Raw genomic sequence first — 14,491 nt, 5'->3', positions numbered from 1 at the left:
TCGTGGAGGAAAAAGATGAGGTATGCTGTCCTCTCGGGGTCAAGAAGGTGGTGAATGGGGCCAGAGGCTTAATGGGATGGAGAAACGTTGTGATTGGCTCATTACTGTGATGGAGCACGTTGCCGCGGCAATTGGCCTTTTCACCCATCCCCCCCGCCCTCCCTCGGCCAAACTGCTTTTCTATGCGACGCTGCGCCTCCGACTGCAGGGCCGCGCACGTGAGAACGCTCGCACCGATACAGTAAAAGTCGAGCGGCTGCCTCGTAAAGTACCTGCTGCAGTTCAGATAAACACCGGAGCGCTTTGCGCTACAAGGAGAAAGCGTAACTCATCGTCTTTCAAGTACTACTTGATCAAATTACAGCAGTATTTTATACCTCTCTCTCGCAGACGCACATATTCACGTTTGGAATACAACTAATTCAGCTCAACTACATCATTTTCTTTTCACTGAGGTACTTTTTTTTTTTTTTTTTTTTAATTAACCTTGCTCCATGCAGAGAAGATCACTGTAGAGACGAAGAGCGCTCAGTTCAATAGGATTTCCCATTAGGCATGATAAATGAGAGCCCATCATCTCCCTGCCACCAAGCCAATCTGTTTTCTCTCTCCGTCTCCTAACCTGACTACCACTTCATTGTTCTTGAGTGTTGCGCGAATTAAAAAGGACTCAAACCTTGTCTTTTTCTTCCTTCCTTCCTTCCTTTCTTCCCTCTCAGCACTTGCATCTCATAATGTTGCCTGTCCTTCTTTCTCTGCAGCGGCGCAGAGGCAGCGGGGTTTTCTGCGCCAACTGTCTGACCACCAAGACGTCGTTGTGGAGGAAAAACGCTAATGGGGGCTACGTCTGCAACGCATGTGGTTTATACCAGAAACTACATTCGGTAAGTCGTGGAACTGACTGCATGTCTGCACCAGCTGTGCGTTCGACTTTAGACTCTGCTAGACAAACTGATTCACTGAGAGGCAAACAGAAATAGCAGTTAGGCTATGCGGTAATGTCTTAAGGCGTAGCCTTACATAAGAGGATTTGTTACGCAGATCCATCTGGAAGGCCATCGTTGGAAACGGCCTTGAAAGGGCCGACGCTCGGATCGCCTGCTTTTGTTCCTGATGAACCATCTGTTTATTACAGGTTCGCTTCAACCACTTGCATCAGTGAACCAGAGACAGAACACAATAAGATACAGTTTGAATCAGCAGTCGCTGCTTATGCAATTAGCATGTTAGATTCATTTTCTTTTGTCAGCAGAATGTGCACATAGGCCACGATGCACCATGCTGATGGTCTGCCTTGCGCCATTGCCACTCGTCGAGCCAACGTCTCCAGCTTTTCAGCTGATTCTGCATGTTCACGTGGTGGCCGAGGCAGTTGGCGAGACACATCACTGTGGTCGGCCGACCAGCTTAGACACCAAGGCTCGAGATGAGAAACGGAAGTGACAGAGGAAATGACTGAATAGGTGCCTCATCTTGTTTTCCGTTCACATCTGTAGACCGAGAGCTTATCATGACTCAGAAGGGACCGCGTCTGTGCAGTGTTTCGTAAGTCTTAATAGCATCGCAGAATCAATTTCGCCCTTTTGATCGACTGCCCGCTGCGAGGAGGGGGTTATTTCCTTCCGTCCAAGTGCACAACACATGTAACGACTTGCTGTTGGCCGTAGTCTTGGTGGGGTGTTCGAGTGTATCTTTTTTTTGGTCCAGGCACAGGCAACCTCACAGTCGGACGTTCTTCAGTAGTTCTTTGATGTCGGTTCGGTGTGTCCTACTGCAAAACGCGCCTATAGCCACTATTAATTCTTCACAGGACGCTGATTGGTCTGCAGCGCTGAAGACTTACCAAAGGCGCAGCTTAAAGCCTGAATGGAGGGGATTTTCATGTGATCGCACAAAGTAACTCAACATCAGGCGCAGTGCATCACTTATTTAAATCTTCAAGTTAAATCAAAAACAACTCACCATCTGGCAAAAGAAAAGAAAAAAAAAAGTTCATTTTCAGTTCTCATCCACATATCCACTCATATGAGACCTCCATGTTCTCACTCATAAAGGTCCCATTTTATAGACTGTGTTTTTAGTTGGCGCACAGGGTGGTTTGGACCTCTAATTATCATTCCTTCTGTCTGGACAATTAGCATACGGTGCAAATTAAATGGTGCGTACCGCGGTTAAATTCCCGTATATGTTCTGTGAATCCCACTGTGAGAACGTAACACTGTGGAAAAAAAAAAAGTATATTTGATTTGCCGGGTGCTGGGAGTCACACACCACTTCAGCAGTCACTGTGAGCCGGTGCCGTGGAGTGAGAAATTTGATGGAATGAATCATTTTTACCATCTAAGCCTGGGGAAAGTCTGCGTAAATCCCAAATTTAATTAGGCTGCATGAATTACAGATGAGATAAAGAGCCAGGCTGGAATTTAGTTGACTTCAGAATACCAAGGTTATTCACCTCACATATGTTCTTAAGGTGTTTAAGCTAATTATGCACTTCGGTATTCCTCTTTAAGTCAAGGGTTTACAAATATTTCCAGAGCTTCGGGGGGTTTTTAATATATGCCAGATTAATGTTGGCTTTTTTTTTTAAGATCGGCCTGTAAAGGTAAAAGTAAAAGAGGGTTCCGGAGTGATAAATCACAGTCTTAATAAATGCGTCCGTGGGTTCACCGCGTTACAACACTAAACCAGTGCGGCACAATTGCCGAATGGCGCTTTAAAGACCTCTGAGCGGACGACGAGCTATTGAAGTTTACTCCTTCCTGCCCCTGAAAACATCCGTTGTTCAACCCGTTCATCTCATCTGCTGCTCCAATCACGTCCGCGCTCCCTCCACTCTTGGCAATCTTCACGACGACCATATTTTATATCCCATAATAAAAGTTTTATACGCTCTACACACATTATTAGAGAGGATAGCAGCTAGTAAAACACTTGTGAGCGAGAGAGGGGAAGGGAGAATTATGAATAAAAGGGGCAGAGAAAGGTGGACGGAAAGAGGAGAGGGGGACAAAAAAAACAACAAAGTGGAGGAAGGTAAAGGAGAGATTATGGTAGAGTTTGGAGGGAGAAAATGAAGGGTGCATGGGTGTGTGAGGAGAGAAAGGCGGAGAGATTAGGAGAGAGGAACGCTCAAGATGGACACAAAAAAAAACACACGAAAGGACAGAGGGGTTTTGTGGAACAGCAGTAACTTGGCCGAGGCTGAAGAACCACCTTACAGCCGTGAAAGTCCACACTGCCACCGCCGTGAAGTTAAAAAGGGGAAGTTTCCAGAAATCAGTGATCCAGTTTCCCTTCCAAAAATGTATATCCCACACTAGTAGTAAAACAGGTTTGCATGGCCCCGTGTTAGCACTGATTGCTGTTGTGGAAATCCAGGGACATTTACAGCTCTGATATATATATATATATAAAGAATTAAATGTCATCAACATGAAATGAAGAAACAGGCAATAATATTTTATTTATTTTTACATCTTTATTAATATTTAAACATATTTATACTCCTATGTCTGGAAAGTCAATAGCAGCACGACTGGCTACCATAATAACCGTAGTTTGCGCGCAACATTTATTTTTTTTCTTTCATAAAGCTGAAATTGGGGACAATTTCAGGGACATAATACCCAGGGGACAGGTCATCCAAACTGGAGACTGTCCACAGAACTCGTCTGGTCACCCTAAAAAAAAAAACCCAAACAACCGACACAACTTCATTTTTCGGACCTTTCCATCTTCACCTCACCTCGCAGTGACACAGTCGCACCATGTGTGCTGAGAAGCGCTACATTTACAATGGTCCAGTCTCAAACAGCGTCCTGCGTAGTGTTCTGATTACCGTGTAATCAAATGAACCATTACACCACCCAGCCCTACTTTATTGGTCATCCTCCCAACGCTAACACATTCAAATTCTCCTAAGAATCACTTTGTAGATGGAAGCTGCTCTCTGGTGCTTCCTTTCCTCCTCCTCTTCATTACTCGATTCTCCCATTCTGATTGATCTCTTTTTTACTGCTCTTTAATTAAAAACACAAAATCTAAAGACCGTAAAGATTATTAAAACGTCTGATGTGATTTTGTCACGGCGTAGGCGGTCAGTCCGCCTGTGATGTGATGGAATCTTCCTTCTGATATCGATCCAGCTCCGTGATTAACAGAGCACCTGATCAAAATCTGTTTCGAATCTGTTCAAAACACTTCACTGAATCAGCCCTCGTGGGGACTTTTTATTTGTTCTTACGGATACTTTGCTCACATCAACACACATGCCAGATTTTTAATTATTTTTTGACACACGTGCAGCAGAATACCTCCAAATCTATTATAATCTATGTTATACACGACTCGTAACGTTTTCAATTGCCACTCTGCAGTGATTGATACAACCCACACTGAGATTGACACCATCTGCGACCCTTCAACCCACACGCTGACACACACACACACACACACACACACACACACAACCACACTTTAATGTATATTTATTCACATGGATACACGCGGTTATATTAAGGATATCTGAAATCGTTCTATGGGATGCCAACATCGACACGGGAGGCATTTTGAAAGCATGAGGGGTTTATTGTTTTCTTTAAGTGCACCTACGTTTTTTTATTTATTTATTTATTTATTTTTATTTTATGTATTTATTGCTTTTCATCCACTTATTTATTTGGTCCATGCCCTTCCATTCCATCCTTTCCTCTACCTTCTTGCATCTTTTTTGTGGTTTGTTTACATCCAACGCGACGTATTTCAAAAGCGAGATTGGTAAAAAGTTATAAAGCAGCTCCTTAGCGCCTGATAATTTTAACCTCGTGCGTATTTTTAAGACTCTTAACAAGTGGAATTGCTCTGTAGTTCAGTGCAGCAGTGATTTGATTGGATTTTTTTTAGATTTTAGATTTTTTTTTGCAGATTTTTTTTTTTGCAGGTATCAAGAATTTTTTTTAACTTATTTTTTTTCATCATAATTTCTCATAAAGTAAGTTTTATTCATGTATTGTTTATCCACTGAATACTGTATGCCTATAACAACCCATACTCTTTGAATGGGAGACATCCCTCACTGTATTCTTCAGGGCAAACCTCATTTACATTAAATGTAAGTGCACCCCCTTGTGGTAAGGGCAAAAATCACAGTCATCTTTAGTGCTGTGGTGGTGATATTTGAGTTAATAATACTGGAGGTTTATTGCGCTCAAAACAGCAGCTAAATTTTCAGATATTCATGTATTGATTACATTGCATTTGTTCTGCATTTTTCACCACACGCCGGCGGCTTTATGTTCAAACGGTCGCTCCACTGGTCACGTTCTCAGTTCTGATTCTTGATAATAGATAAAAATTACTGGGCAGACTGATGACTCAAAGTGGAGAGAATCTGATTGCACCTCTGGCATTCAGACTGGTTTCATAATGTTTGGAAACACTCAAGTAGAATTCTCATCGTATTCATGCTTGACGCGTATTACTCGGCTCAGCGTATGTATATCTGTCTCACCTCTCCTCCTCTCCTTTGTCTTGCAGACGCCCAGGCCTCTCAACATCATCAAGCAGAACAACGGCGAGCAGATCATCCGGCGGCGAACCCGGAAGCGCCTCAACCCGGACTCGCTGACGGCCGAAAACCCCGCCCCCAAGCAGCAGCGCATCGCCAGCGAGGAGCGCATCAACGGGGAGGAGTCGGACAGGAGCTGCGCGTCGGTGAAAAACCAGCAGCCGTCGCCTCGCTCCCGCTCGCCGCGATCCACCCAAGCCTTCTTAGCCAACCAAACCTTGGAGATCCACCGGCGCATGCCCCCCCTCCTCCTGCCCTCGCACGCCCCCGCCTCTATGGTGGCCGAGGGCAACGGGGGCATAGCCGAGGGAGGCATACCCTCGAAGATGGAGGGGGTGAAAGGGGGAGGGGGGTCAGAGAGAGGCAGCCCCATCGAAAAGTACATGCGTCCGTCTAAACCTTCCAGTTATTCGCCTCCTGGTTCGCCCATAGAAAAGTACCAGTATCCCCTTTTCTCGCTACCCCTGCCGTTAACCCTGACCCCCGATTTGACCCCCGAGTCGGACTGGCTCAGGTTCTGGACCAAGTATAAGATGGCAGCCGCCTCTGGGGTTCCTGGTAGCATCAGTAACCTGAGCAGCCCCGGCGGCCTGGGGAATAACGCTCATTATCTCGGTGCGATGGTGTCTCCGGTACAGCATCATCAGCAGAGCTACACGGTGCCTTACTGCGCCTCTCCCTACTCCCCTCTTCCGCCCCCTCCGGCTCCGACTCACTACCCTCCCCCTCCCCTCCACCCGCAGACCTCCTCGTCGTCATCGTCGTTGGAGAACGAGGCGCCTCTGGATCTCGCCATAAGACAGAGGGACGCTCACGTGTCGACGAACGGCGCCGAGAGGAGAAGGCAGGAGTCGCCGCTGGCCGAGAGGCAAAGGGGGAGCTGGAAGGGAGAGAAGGAGGAGGAGGAGAGGACAGACGACGGAGGGAACTCGGGTGAGGAGACGGGGAAGGAAGCGAAAGACGACTTGACGAAATGTCAGTCGAACGTCCCGTCCCACCGCAAAACGGTGGAGGCGGCCACGCAGGACGACCTGACCAATCGCTGCGTCCACTGCGGGATCTACTTCCTCGACGAAGTCATGTACGCCCTGCACATGAGTTGCCACGGCGACAAGGGACCATACCAGTGCAGTTTTTGCCTCCACGTGTGCGTCGATCGGTATGACTTCACCACACACATACAGAGGGGCTTACACAGGTACACAGACAAAACGTCGCAGCAGAGGGGTCACGCGCAGGACGGCGGCGTCCAGAGCGCCGCCACCGCGCCGACGGAGTGTCAGGACGCGCCGGCGGAGGACAAAGACGGAGGCGGTAATTATGAGGTCACCGACGGCGACGTAATAGGAGCATGTCACGACGGCCAAGATAAGGAGGAAGACGCAGGTAGCGACGCCAATGACAATGACGCAGGAGATGAAAAGGAAGTAAGACCAGAGGAGCACGCCATAACGAACCAGGAGTCAGGGGGCAAAGAGGTGTCGGACGCCCCCGGTGAAATAAAAAAAAACGCAGAGGTCACGACTCACCAGTCCGTAAAGTTAGACGAGAGCACAGAGGGAAATTAAACGATGTCTCTGACTCACGCAAACCTTAAACAACGCGTTATTGGATGAATAAGCTGTATGCCTTCACGTTCCTGGAGGCTAGCTCATGTCAAAATGGGCCTATCCTGGGCACTAAATGGAACACATCCTTATGCTGGAAGCACTCGGCTGTCAAATGGTCAAAAAATCATTGTAGGATCCGGCTGGGGCAGTTTCGGAGAAACGGCCTGAATCCCCGGTTGAGTGACAGTCACTTGACAGCTCCGTGGAGAGATTTCAACGACGAGTCCGGGCATGCAGCTGAAATCCCCTTTAATAAACAGCCACTTCATGTGCTTTCCATATAAGTGGATTGGAAGCTGGACTGAAAGTTGGACTGGCCATATTTAGGATGAATTTGAGGCTTGCCCTTCGCGTAGCCGCCATATAGCTGAGCAAATAAAATAAAAAGTAAATATAAAAAAAAAAAAAAAAACATAAAAACTTAAAAAGGCCTGAAGCAAAACTTAGCTGAATTGTTATGCACCGTGCTAAAAAAAAGAAAGGAGAAAAAAAAGCTGGTTCAAACTCGATGTACCACGCAGACTTTTATTTTGGTACAACCAGATCTGATCTGGTTAGAACTGCTTCGTTCTTGCCCAGAGCGTGTTTTCAACATGTTTTTCGTGCGAATGGATCAAAAACCAAAACATACTTTGACTATTTAAAGCTGGATTGGTGTTAACTTTGGTACAGAAGTTTCTTTCCCTCGTGAAACGGCAGACTGGTTGGTTTCGATTCGACCGTGACTACGTGAACTGCTTAAAGCCAGTCTGAACTGATAAAACCGGTGTAACTCCGGACCGAAGTGTTCTCTTCATCCATTTGGATTAAACCAAGTGACATTATTTTCTACCTTCCTCTGTGCCATGATACTAGCTACGTGCCTGGCTGCTTGCCTAATAGAACAACCATCTATTAACCTGCTTAACATTTATATTAATAATAATGGTGGTAATAATAATAATAATAACTATGATGATGATACCATACAAAAAATGCAATTTGCTACACTCTCCTATGTAATGTTTTTTTTTCCTTTGTAAAGGCAAATAATGCTTTTTTTTTTCTTTTTGCAGGAAATGGTACTATACAAACTAGTTTCTTTGAGTTTTTCTTCTTGTTTTTGAGCTTGTTTGTATTATATGTTCCTAATGAGACTTGTTACGTTGATAACAGCCGTCAAGCAGAAATGGTACCGCAAAACTAAGGGGTCAGCGTGCATGTGTGCATTTGTGTAACTGCATTTTTTTTCTTTTTTCTTTTTTTTTTTTGCGCGTAAAGGTTCAGAGGATGCGTCCGTCCCCGGATGATGATGTAATCGTAATGAAGGCTCAGTTTTTTCAGTCCTCAGGGGTCACACGTGTTGCACACCAGCCCGCCTGTTTCATAGCATGTGACACATCAATTTGACATGTTAAAGGGTCTAATGGTTTTAGCATGTTTCATATTGTTCTCTTATATATGTTCTTGTTGCGTTTTGTTTTTCTTTTTTTTTTTTTTTCAATAGGTCAACATGGTATGTAACTTTTATTTTCTGTATGTCTACATATTGTTAGGTTACACAGTTTTTAGACCTAGGGAGGAACTTAGGGAGTAAAACCTGAAACTTTTACGGAAAGGATCAAACGTTTGGGTTAACTGTATAAACTTTTTTCTCTGTGCCGAGTCCACGGAGATTCTTGCCTACAGTGTTTTATCTCATATCGCTGAGAGTTCGTTAGGGTACCTCTATGTAGCATGTTAGCATCATATCAAATCTGCAAAATATGTTGCCTTTTCTATGGATGGGAACTGTTACATGTTAGACCTAAAAAAAAAAAAAATGAGATGACATTGTTTCTTTTTATAATTCAATGAAGTAAAACTATCATGTTGCTTTCAACTCCAACCAACGCATCGCGCACATTTGCCATTCATTACCTCGTTCACTGCGTCTTTTTTAACATGGATAGGGATAGTTCAGTGAAGTGGGGTCGTATGAGGTGGTTATCTACAGTCAGCGTGTTACCGACAGTAGGTGGTGCTTGTCGAGCCCCAAGCAATGAACTGTTGTGAACAGGTCAGAATCATTTTTATCCACTTTAAACAAGTCCTTATCTGCCAGGGGGAACTGAGGCCATTTCAGTGTTCTCTTCAAAGCCACCAGACTCCATTGACGAAAACAATCAATTTACCTGACACAAAACACTGAAGTTACTGGTCTGCCTATGTGTGACTTTGGCGTTTTAGTGCGTCCTTTTTGGTCAGAACTGAGCGTTAACACACCAAAGTCGCACATTTAACTCAAACTAACTAACAAATCAAGGCAGCGGTACACCATTAACTCCAAAAGTCTGATGTAAAAAGATCTCTTTTTTTCATCACTGAAGTCTGGTGGCTTTCAGTAGACTGTGGCTTCAGTAGGTAACGCAGCGACTGTGGATAATTACCTGATACGAGCCCACTTCAAATAAAGCCAAATTAGACCTTTTTAGGAGAAGATCCACCTGCTCCTCGGAACAACTTCAGTAACCGAGTCTCTCTTTAAACCAATCTCCAGTCTTCGTCTTTGAGAATATCGCAACAGTCAAAGCCCCCCCCCCCCGCTCTTTAAAGTGGAACAACACGGCCTCATTTATTTTTGTACCGAGAGAATGACTTCTCCAGCCTTGCTGCCTTAGTTGCTAGAAAACAAAAAGAAAAGGAAAAAAAAAAAGCAAACACAAAAAGGGACTTCTCCTGGAGCAAATAACGAAAGGCCGGGGAAGAAAGAACAAACTAAAGAATATTTTTCTACGCTTATCCAAAAGAATGAAAACTATTCCGCCCAGTGCCTGGTAACTTGTATCATTTTTTTCCCGACAGATGTGCTGTGTAGAAATGTTCTGTGAGCTAGGTTAGGAAGACGTTGATACTGACTCCCGCGCGCCAAGTTGTCATCGATTCTGATACTTAAGCATAGCTGTCCGTCTGGTCGATCAAACTTTTTAATTCGCCCAGCAGGAGGACGACCCGCTTCCTGTTTGATCTAGTGTGGTTGCTGTGCTGACTGTCTAGTTTCAGTTTTTACATGTACGTACACTACTCTGTAGAAGCGTTGAGACGACAATGCCAAGAAGGTGTTCTTTACTGTGTATTTGGTGCACTTTGACATATCAGAGGACCGAATCGTGGTAAAGGTGAAGCTGATTGTTCTCTGAGATGGTTAGCTTTAATGCTAACTTTGTAGCCATACCAGATACACAGCCTAACAAGCAACTATTTACCACGTCAGCCCAAGTGAAACCAGATAACTATCCATCCTTACACAATATTAGCTGAATCGGTTGTGTTACCGCTGGTACGTTTAAAGATACGGGAACACCTCCACCTCGTCTTTACCTTGTATGATTGTGCTGCCCATGTGACACGAGTGAAGACGTCTTAATTTCATTAAAGGTTGTTTTATTCTCAATCTTGGTGACCTGCTCCAATCCTATTAGTACTGATCCAACGATGCAAAGCTTATTGCTTCTATTCCAGGAAGTCCGTTATTTTAATGTGTTTTCAGAATTAATTCTTTGGGGGGGTACCTGTTGAGGGGCTGCTAGTCAAATAAAAAGTGTTTACATTTGTAAATGTAGCAACCAGGGCCGCTTTCTTAAGAGACAGAACAAAGGGAGGGACGGGTGCAGGGACGCCCGCTGAGACGGACGGATGTGCCTTTGAAGAGAAGGCGGCTGGATAAAGGGAGGACGGGATCAAATGATGCTTGTAGTGGCTGATGAAAAGAGGTCTGCTTGATGTACCCCGTTCGTCCCCTCTCCCTTGTTTCATGTGTCTCTTTACCTCCATTCAGCATCACTTCTGTGCTTTTTTCATCTGTTGGTCTTAATGCAACAATACCTCTCATCTCGTCCACCTGCTGCCGCCGCCGCCGCTGTCCCGCCCGTATTCCTCCGCCTCATCCCCGCTGCGTCCGTCGGTAGAAAAGCTAAGGCGATTTTAAATGGGAGTCAAACTAAAAAAAAAAAAAAAAAAAGTTTCTTTACTCGAGGCCTCTGGTTAGCTGAAAGAAATTCTTAGTAGCAGGAGAAGTTTTAATATTTGATACAAACACAACTCCGGTTCTCATCTTTTCGCGTCTTGTTGTCAAACTCTTCGTAGGGTTCCCGGAGAAACAGTTGGAAGAAGACTGTGAACAAAGAAGCAAACTAGCATACCTTCCGTTAAATCTGGGTTTACAAGGCACCTTGGCGAACTACACGGATTTAGATAGATATTAAAATATATAGGAATTCCGAATCATTTCTGAAGGGAAATCTCGTACTTACAGACTTTGTGAATGCAAACTTCTCATGTGGAGAAACCTGTCAACCCTAAACATGTTTTATTTTTATTTAATTTAACTGCTCCCATGTAAGGATACCACATTTCTATTTAAAAAAAACGTAAGAAACTATAGGAGAATGTACTGTTCTTTTAGCTCCAAATAGGCAATTATGGTTTTAGAAACTAGGTTCTGTGGGATAACGTGGCATGTCTCGGCTTTTTTTTTCTTTTCTTCTCTCTTTTTTTTTTTTAAACTTAAGTTACGACTGTATGTTTTAGGTTTGATGGCATTTCAAATCAGCGTTTACATTGGGAGGCCTTAATAAGTGTTTTCATTTTTTTTGTGTCTTTGTCAGAATGTTTTCTAGGAAATGATGCTGTCGCTTGCACTTCATTTATTAAGTTCTTATTGCCAAGGAAGGAAGGGAGAACACACACATACACACACACACACACTCACACACAAACACGCACACACACACACGTAGTGGTACGGATTGAGTGTACATTTTGTGGTGTACAGTGTTAACCAAGGCCAGTTTGTTATTGGCCAGACACGCGCATGCAAGCACACACAGACACAAACACGTCAAGTATGTACATTTAATCGATATATTTTAGTAGAGTTATGTTCAGTCAAATGGCTTTTATAGAAAAAGAAATGGGATTTTTTTTTTCTTTTTAGTTTACGTTCTCTCTCATGTTGTATTTTATTCTGCTACTTTTCTGTACGTTATTCGTTTCTAGGTTTTGTTTCATGCAAAAATGGTATTTCAACAACATATTTTGACAGCCAAGAAAAGTTTGTTACACAGCTAAACTTGAAGAATAATGATGATGATGATGATGATGATAATAATTAATAAAAGTAATAACAAATATACTCAACGTGGACAATGGGAGTTTTATTCAGAAGTGGTTGATTTCTTGAATTATCTGGGACTTGTGTTGCGGAGTAATTATCCATTTTTACACATAAAGCAAGAAAAGTCACACCCGCGAACGTAGCTGCTTTTGTGTTTTCTGACTGTGGACAGGAGCTACTTTTGGTGGGGGATTAAGTGCCCGTCTTGTCTGTGCTGCAGCATCTGAGGATGACCATGGTTCTTACAACTCTGCTTTTGGTCTATTTTCTGTCCTACTTCATGGAAGGCAAAACTCCAGGGCTGAAAAATGAAGCCAAGGCCAAAGAACTTCAGTTTCTTGAATGGCCATTTAAGGCTTGCTCCAAAAACTAGTCCGTGCCCATAAACCTCAAAGTTAGAACTTTATGTGTTGGACATGTTTACAGGCTGGTAAAACACACACACACACACACAGAAAAAAAATATTTTCCTCTGTAGATATTTACCCCATGAGTGATAATTGTACGCCAATGAAATATCTCACATGTCTGAGTTATAGAACCATCAGCCGCAACATTATGACCACTGACAAGAGATGTACATAGCATTGGCCGTTTTGTGACAATTCACTGTTCTGCTGGGAAACTTTTGGCATTCATGTGGATGTTGCTGAGGATTGTAGGACCCACCTAGTCCAGACCAGACACCCCCACCCCATAACAATGACCCCATAGGTGTTGACCTGACCTTCTAAACTTCTCCTCAGAACCCATACGGATGACATCAGAGACATTTTGCAACCGCCATGTAAACACTTGACAACAGCACTTAGTATGAGCATTAACAACACAACAAAACGCGCACAATGGAGCGTCAGTGTCGCTAGGTGTTGCACACAACTAATCCAACTCAATTAAGGTCCATAAAAGTCCATCAAGCACCTGCCAGGTCAGGTCAGGTCAGCTTTGCACACAATTAGTCTTCCATGACTTCTTCAGCACTTAAGAGATTTAGCTGCACCGCTGTTCCAGTTCAAACCGAGCTGAATTATTAGTTCTAAGCTATTATGAACAAAGCGGCTTTCATTTTTCCTGCAGCAACACCAGTACATTGATTTATGGCAAAGACCAAAGATAAAGATTGGCAACACAACCAGACCAGAGGCTCACACACATCATTTAAAGAGCCTTTTTTTTTTCTTTTTTTTTTAATCTTCCCCAAACCCTCCTCTGGTTCAGGAACTTTGACAAAGTTAATCAGAGCAGCTGCGATATCTGTCAGAAGACAAAGGCGTCTAATCGCTGGTCCGCATTGTGTTTAGCGCTATCAATTTATCTTTGTGTTTATAATTTGAACATTGATCAGAGCTGATTAACTCTGACTTTGAGCCTGCAGTGAAATTGTGCAGCAGCGGGGCACCATTTAAATGTGTGTGTGTTTGTGTGTGTGTGTGTGTGTGAGAGCTGTCAGACTGGAATACTAAACGCCGTCGACTGGAGAGGTCAGCGCCCGTGCACTTTATTGTGAACCTGTCCGAAGGCAGAGCCGACGCAACAAATGAATAAACTGTAAGCTCGGGGAATTTTTAGGGAACGGCGCGCGGCCGTCCACGGACGCGTTCACCTGCTATGAATTCAAAAGGCGACAAGTGCGTCCTGATGGAAGATGTGCGCCTGCACGCATAGATTTATTCCATTTTTCAGTGTCATGCTTGCGAGCCTCCCCCCCCCCCCGTATGCGCCATCCGTCCCTGCTGGCCTGCCTGTCAGTCTGGCCCGTCTCCCTGTTTAAACATCTCACAAACATCATTTCTGTTTATTGTAATTCATGTTTTATGTATGAGCTACCTGCGCCGTTGACGGAGGCTTGTGTGTGAGGGAGCGGCAGAGTGCCGGCGTGAGGGCGCTTATGTACGATGTAGCCATGCCACTGTTGATGTCATCTTCCCATAAGCGCTGATTGAGATTGGTAGCTGTTAGCTGACATTTTGCGACAGTTTACATCTCGCATTGTGACAGATAGGAAGGCAGTGGATGGATGGATGGAGGGAGAGAGGAAGGGAGGGATGAATGGAAAAATACTGTGATGTCTTCAATTATGCATATCGATAGAGAGACGTAGGGACACGGAGGAAGACAATGAGAGAGAAAGAGAGAGAGAGAGAGAGGACGATACGATCTAGCTTCTAGGCATTTGAA

The 14,491-nt window shown here is 44.2% G+C and overlaps 1 protein-coding gene across 6 annotated transcripts in view; it reads left to right on the top strand.

The window, feature by feature from the left end:
- trps1 (trichorhinophalangeal syndrome I) overlaps positions 1 to 12,331 on the top strand; it is a 112,992-nt gene extending 100,661 nt beyond the window's left edge. For all 6 annotated transcript variants that reach the window (XM_047604569.1, XM_047604565.1, XM_047604567.1 and 3 more), the window contains exons 10-11: positions 762 to 884; positions 5,539 to 12,331. In XM_047604569.1, the coding sequence (XP_047460525.1) occupies positions 762 to 884; positions 5,539 to 7,137 (1,722 nt within the window). In that variant the 3' untranslated portion in view covers positions 7,138 to 12,331. The remainder of the gene's footprint in view (positions 1 to 761; positions 885 to 5,538) is intronic.
- The last annotated feature ends 2,160 nt before the right edge of the window (positions 12,332 to 14,491 follow it).

The sequence above is a fragment of the Mugil cephalus genome, chromosome 14 (assembly GCF_022458985.1).
Source record: "Mugil cephalus isolate CIBA_MC_2020 chromosome 14, CIBA_Mcephalus_1.1, whole genome shotgun sequence".
NCBI lineage: Eukaryota > Metazoa > Chordata > Actinopteri > Mugiliformes > Mugilidae > Mugil > Mugil cephalus.
This window is presented reverse-complemented; position numbering and strand designations above follow the sequence as displayed.